Below are 7,500 nucleotides of genomic sequence, written 5' to 3' on the forward strand. Positions count from 1 at the left end.
AGATCACAGGAACCAGGAAGGAACTACTGTTAAACACCACCCCTACAGAACACAGGAACCAGGAAGGAACTACTGTTAAACACCACCCTACAGAACACAGGAACCAGGAAGGAACTACTGTTAAACCCCACCCCTACAGAACACAGGAACCAGGAAGGAACTACTGTTAAACACCCCCCTACAGAACACAGGAACCAGGAAGGAACTACTGTTAAACACCACCCGACAGAACACAGGAACCAGGAAGGAACTCAGGTTAAACACCACCCTACAGAACACAGGAACCAGGAAGGAACTACTGTTAAACACCACCCCTACAGAACACAGGAACCAGGAAGGAACTACTGTTAAACACCACCCTACAGAACACAGGAACCAGGAAGGAACTCAGGTTAAACACCACCCTACAGAACACAGGAACCAGGAAGGAACTCAGGTTAAACACCACCCTACAGAACACAGGAACCAGGAAGGAACTACTGTTAAACACCACCCCTACAGAACACAGGAACCAGTTATGTCCTTGAGCTGTTCTTGTTTTTTAATATTCTGTTTTATGTTTCATGTTTTCCTAATCAATTACCAAAATAACCTAAATCAGGTGGTCAGTCGGTCAGCCAACCGCTAAGTCAGTCAGTCAATCAATCAATCAACTTACGATCAACTTTTTATCGGCATCAAACCAATTAGTTAGTTGGAAATTATTTCCCCCCAGAATGCTTAGCGCGGACATACCACAGTCTGCTGCTCCGTGGGTCCGTGACCCTGCGACCTCGTTGCCATAGCGATCGACACACCAGCACTGTCCGCTGTTGCCGTGGCACTGGTGGGACCGGTAGTAGCCCTCTGCGTCACACACTGGCAGGTACTGACCTAGAGGTCAGAGGTTTAGAGGTCAAAGGTTATAGAGGTCAGGGGTCGTAGAGGTCAGGGGTCATAGAGGGAGAGAGAGAGGTTAGTGTGTACGTTGGAGACTCACCCGGTAGCTTCTCCGCAGCCTGTTTCTTGTTAATACTGGTCAGTTCAGACCAGCAGGGGGAGTCTGGAGAGGAGAGACGGGAACAAAAACAAGTGTTTCTTATTGGACAAGATCAGCTAAGTCCCTCCCTGTTTCAGACCAGCAGGGGGAGTCTGGAGAGGAGAGACGGGAACAAAAACAAGTGTTTCTTATTGGACAAGATCAGCTAAGTCCCTCCCTGTTTCAGACCAACAGGGGGAGTCTGGAGAGGAGAGACGGGAACAAAAACAAGTGTTTCTTATTGGACAAGATCAGCTAAGTCCCTCCCTGTTTCAGACCAGCAGGGGGAGTCTGGAGAGGAGAGACGGAACAAAAACAAAAACAAGTGTTTCTTATTGGACAAGATCAGCTAAGTCCCTCCCTGTTTGGTGTTGGGGTGGTGTTTAACAGAACAGGGCTCCGGGCAGCCGAGCGGAAATGGAGGAAAACTCGCCTCCCTGCGGACCTGGCATCCTTTCACTCCCTCCTCTCTACATTTTCCTCTTCTGTCTCTGCTGCTAAAGCCACTTTCTACCACTCTAAATTCCAAGCATCTGCCTCTAACCCTAGGAAGCTCTTTGCCACCTTCTCCTCCCTCCTGAATCCTCCTCCCCTCCCCCTCCTCCCTCTCTGCAGATGACTTCGTCAACCATTTTGAAAAGAAGGTCGACGACATCCGATCCTCGTTTGCTAAGTCAAACGACACCGCTGGTTCTGCTCAAACTGCCCTACCCTGTGCTCTGACCTCTTTCTCCCCTCTCTCTCCAGATGAAATCTCGCGTCTTGTGACGGCCGGCCGCCCAACAACCTGCCCGCTTGACCCTATCCCCTCCTCTCTTCTCCAGACCATTTCCGGAGACCTTCTCCCTTACCTCACCTCGCTCATCAACTCATCCCTGACCGCTGGCTACGTCCCTTCCGTCTTCAAGAGAGCGAGAGTTGCACCCCTTCTGAAAAAACCTACACTCGATCCCTCCGATGTCAACAACTACAGACCAGTATCCCTTCTTTCTTTTCTATCTCAAAAACTCTTGAACGTGCCGTCCTTGGCCAGCTCTCCCGCTATCTCTCTCAGAATGACCTTCTTGATCCAAATCAGTCAGGTTTCAAGACTAGTCATTCAACTGAGACTGCTCTTCTCTGTATCACGGAGGCGCTCCGCACTGCTAAAGCTAACTCTCTCTCCTCTGCTCTCATCCTTCTAGACCTATCGGCTGCCTTCGATACTGTGAACCATCAGATCCTCCTCTCCACCCTCTCCGAGTTGGGCATCTCCGGCGCGGCCCACGCTTGGATTGCGTCCTACCTGACAGGTTGATTAAATGTTCTTGTGTTTTTATAACTTGTTACATTTCGTACGATCATTTCTTTCACTATGAGGCGAGTTTATAAAATGTCTGTACGCTCCCATGAATAAAGTTGTGTTGGTCAGCAATAAGTATGTTTCATTTATAAATCATGTAAAGTTCATAGTTTTACTGTCCAGTTGAAGATGTATAAATCCCATTGTTGCTGTGGATTTGTAGCCTGGAGAAATCCAGTCTGTCATGTTTGGTAATGACACAGGGTACAAGCAGTGGAAGGGTAGCACAAAACAGGTTCTGCATTTCAGGCTAGTGGATTTAGTGGGACTTTAGTACAGCCAGCCAGCACACTGATGGACTACAACACCCAGCCAGCACACTGATGGACTACAACACCCAGCCAGCCAGCACACTGATGGACTACAACACCCAGCCAGCACACTGATGGACTACAACACCCAGCCAGCACACTGAAACACTACAACACCCAGCCAGCACACTGATGGACTACAACACCCAGCCAGCCAGCACACTGATGGACTACAACACCCAGCCAGCACACTGATGGACTACAACACCCAGCCAGCACACTGAAACACTACAACCCCAGCCAGCACACTGATGGACTACAACCCCAGCCAGCACACTGAAACACTACAACCCCAGCCAGCCAGCACACTGAAGGACTACAACACCCAGCCAGCACACTGATGGACTACAACACCCAGCCAGCACACTGATGGACTACAACACCCAGCCAGCCAGCACACTGAAACACTACAACCCCAGCCAGCCAGCACACTGAAACACTACAACCCCAGCCAGCCAGCACACTGAAACACTACAACCCCAGCCAGCCAGCACACTGAAACACTACAACCCCAGCCAGCACACTGAAACACTACAACCCCAGCCAGCACACTGAAACACTACAACCCCAGCCAGCCAGCACACTGAAACACTACAACCCCAGCCAGCCAGCACACTGAAACACTACAACCCCAGCCAGCCAGCACACTGAAACACTACAACCCCAGCCAGCCAGCACACTGAAACACTACAACACCCAGCCAGCCAGCACACTGAAAGACTACAACCCCAGCCAGCACACTGAAACACTACAACCCCAGCCAGCCAGCACACTGAAACACTACAACCCCAGCCAGCACACTGAAACACTACAACCCCAGCCAGCCAGCACACTGAAACACTACAACCCCAGCCAGCCAGCACACTGAAACACTACAACACCCAGCCAGCCAGCACACTGAAACACTACAACCCTAGCCAGCCAGCACACTGAAACACTACAACCCCAGCCAGCCAGCACACTGAAACACTACAACCCCAGCCAGCCAGCACACTGAAACACTACAACCCCAGCCAGCCAGCACACTGAAACACTACAACTCCAGCCAGCCAGCACACTGAAACGCTACAACCCCCAGCCAGCCAGCACACTGAAACAATACAACCCCAGCCAGCACACTGAAACACTACAACCCCAGCCAGCACACTGAAACACTACAACCCCAGCCAGCCAGCACACTGAAACACTACAACCCCAGCCAGCACACTGAAACACTACAACCCCAGCCAGCCTGCACACTGAAACACTACAACCCCAGCCAGCACACTGAAACACTACAACCCCAGCCAGCCAGCACACTGAAACACTACAACCCCAGCCAGCACACTGAAACACTACAACCCCAGCCAGCCAGCACACTGAAACACTACAACCCCAGCCAGCACACTGAAACACTACAACCCCAGCCAGCCAGCACACTGAAACACTACAACCCCAGCCAGCCAGCATACTGAAACACTACAACACCAGCCAGCCAGCACACTGAAACACTACAACCCCAGCCAGCACACTGAAAGACTACAACACCCAGCCAGCACACTGAAACACTACAACCCCAGCCAGCCAGCACACTGAAAGACTACAACCCCAGCCAGCACACTGAAACACTACAACCCCAGCCAGCCAGCACACTGAAACACTACAACCCCAGCCAGCACACTGAAACACTACAACCCCAGCCAGCACACTGAAACACTACAAACCCAGCCAGCACACTGAAACACTACAACCCCAGCCAGCCAGCACACTGAACACTACAACCCCAGCCAGCCAGCACACTTAAACACTACAACCCCAGCCAGCCAGCACACTGAAACACTACAACCCCAGCCAGCACACTGAAAGACTACAACCCCAGTCAGCCAGCACACTGAAACACTACAACCCCAGCCAGCCAGCACACTGAAACACTACAACCCCAGCCAGCCAGCACACTGAAACACTACAACCCCAGCCAGCCAGCACACTGAAACACTACAACCCCAGCCAGCACACTGAAAGACTACAACCCCAGCCAGCCAGCACACTGAAACACTACAACCCCAGCCAGCCAGCACACTGAAACACTACAACCCCAGCCAGCCAGCACACTGAAACACTACAACCCCAGCCAGCCAGCACACTGAAAGACTACAACCCCAGCCAGCCAGCACACTGAAACACTACAACCCCAGCCAGCACACTGAAACACTACAACCCCAGCCAGCCAGCACACTGAAACACTACAACCCCAGCCAGCCAGCACACTGAAACACTACAACCCCAGCCAGCCAGCACACTGATGGACTACAACCCCAGCCAGCCAGCACACTGAAACACTACAACCCCAGCCAGCACACTGAAACACTACAACCCCAGCCAGCACACTGAAACACTACAACCCCAGCCTGCACACTGAAACACTACAACCCCAGCCAGCACACTGAAACACTACAACCCCAGCCAGCACACTGAAACACTACAACCCCAGCCAGCACACTGAAACACTACAACCCCAGCCAGCACACTGAAACACTACAACCCCAGTCAGCCAGCCACAAACCTGTCTGTACTGTAGATCACCTGTCTATACCGTTGATCACCTGTCTATACTATAGATCACCTGTCTATACTGTAGATCACCTGTCTATACTATAGATCACCTGTCTATACTGTAGATCACCTGTCTATACTGTAGATCACCTGTCTATACCGTGGTTCACCTGTCTATACCGTAGATCACCTGTCTATACTGTAGATCACCTGTCTATACTGTAGATCACCTGTCTATACTGTAGATCACCTGACTATACCGTAGATCACCTGTCTATACTGTAGATCACCTGTCTATACTGTAGATCACCTGTCTATACCGTAGATCACCTGTCTATACTGTAGATCACCTGTCTATCCCGTAGATCACCTGTCTATACAGTAGATCACCTGTCTATACCGTAGATCACCTGTCTATACTGTAGATCACCTGTCTATACTGTAGATCACCTGTCTATACTATAGATCACCTGTCTATACAGTAGATCACCTGTCTATACTATAGATCACCTGTCTATACTATAGATCACCTGTCTATACTATAGATCACCTGTCTATACTATAGATCACCTGTCTATACAGTAGATCACCTGTCTATACTATAGATCACCTGTCTATACAGTAGATCACCTGTCTATACAGTAGATCACCTGTCTATACTATAGATCACCTGTCTATACTATAGATCACCTGTCTATACAGTAGATCACCTGTCTATACTATAGATCACCTGTCTATACTATAGATCACCTGTCTATACTATAGATCACCTGTCTATACTATAGATCACCTGTCTATACAGTAGATCACCTGTCTATACAGTAGATCACCTGTCTATACTATAGATCACCTGTCTATACAGTAGATCACCTGTCTATACTATAGATCACCTGTCTATACTATAGATCACCTGTCTATACTGTAGATCACCCGTCTATACTATAGATCACCTGTCTATACTGTAGATCACCTGTCTATACTGTAGATCACCTGTCTATACTGTAGATCACCTGTCTATACTATAGATCACCTGTCTATACTGTAGATCACCTGTCTATCCCGTAGATCACCTGTCTATACAGTAGATCACCTGTCTATACTATAGATCACCTGTCTATACTATAGATCACCTGTCTATCCCGTAGATCACCTGTCTATCCCGTAGATCACCTGTCTATACCGTAGATCACCTATCTATACCGTAGATCACCTGTCTATACTGTAGATCACCTGTCTATCCCGTAGATCACCTGTCTATACTGTAGATCACCTGTCTATACCGTAGATCACCTGTCTATACTGTAGATCACCTGTCTATACCGTAGATCACCTGTCTATACTGTAGATCACCTGTCTATACTGTAGATCACCTGTCTATACTGTAGATCACCTGTCTATACTTTAGATCACCTGTCTATACTATAGATCACCTGTCTATACTGTAGATCACCTGTCTATACAGTAGATCACCTGTCTATACTGTAGATCAACTGTCTATACCGTGGTTCACCTGTCTATACTGTAGATCACCTGTCTATACTGTAGATCACCTGTCTATACTGTAGATCACCTGTCTATACTGTAGATCACCTGTCTATCCCATAGATCACCTGTCTATCCCGTAGATCACCTGTCTATACTGTAGATCACCTGTCTATACCGTAGATCACCTGTCTATACTGTAGATCACCTGTCTATACTATAGATCACCTGTCTATACTGTAGATCACCTGTCTATACCGTACATCACCTGTCTATACTATAGATCACCTGTCTATACTATAGATCACCTGTCTATACTATAGATCACCTGTCTATACCGTAGATCACCTGTCTATACCGTAGATCACCTGTCTATACTGTAGATCACCTGTCTATACAGTAGATCACCTGTCTATACCGTAGATCACCTGTCTATACCGTAGATCACCTGTCTATACAGTAGATCACCTGTCTATACCGTAGATCACCTGTCTATACCGTGGTTCACCTGTCTATACGGTAGATCACCTGTCTATACCGTAGATCACCTGTCTATACCGTAGATCACCTGTCTATACTGTAGATCACCTGTCTATCCCATAGATCACCTGTCTATCCCGTAGATCACCTGTCTATACTGTAGATCACCTGTCTATACCGTAGATCACCTGTCTATACTGTAGATCACCTGTCTATACTATAGATCACCTGTCTATACTGTAGATCACCTGTCTATACCGTACATCACCTGTCTATACTATAGATCACCTGTCTATACTATAGATCACCTGTCTATACTATAGATCACCTGTCTA

At 48.4% G+C, this 7,500-nt stretch overlaps 1 protein-coding gene across 1 annotated transcript in view; it reads right to left on the reverse strand.

Annotated features, from left to right (window-relative positions):
* Positions 1 to 7,500, reverse strand: part of spock3 (SPARC (osteonectin), cwcv and kazal like domains proteoglycan 3) — a 31,799-nt gene that overhangs the window by 1,478 nt on the left and 22,821 nt on the right. Inside the window, exons 8-9 of the mRNA XM_065004504.1 lie at positions 980 to 1,042; positions 736 to 873 (exon numbers count right to left, since the gene is read on the reverse strand). Of these exons, the coding sequence (XP_064860576.1) occupies positions 736 to 873; positions 980 to 1,042 (201 nt within the window). The remainder of the gene's footprint in view (positions 1 to 735; positions 874 to 979; positions 1,043 to 7,500) is intronic.

The sequence above is a fragment of the Oncorhynchus nerka genome, linkage group LG18, assembly GCF_034236695.1.
Source record: "Oncorhynchus nerka isolate Pitt River linkage group LG18, Oner_Uvic_2.0, whole genome shotgun sequence".
NCBI lineage: Eukaryota > Metazoa > Chordata > Actinopteri > Salmoniformes > Salmonidae > Oncorhynchus > Oncorhynchus nerka.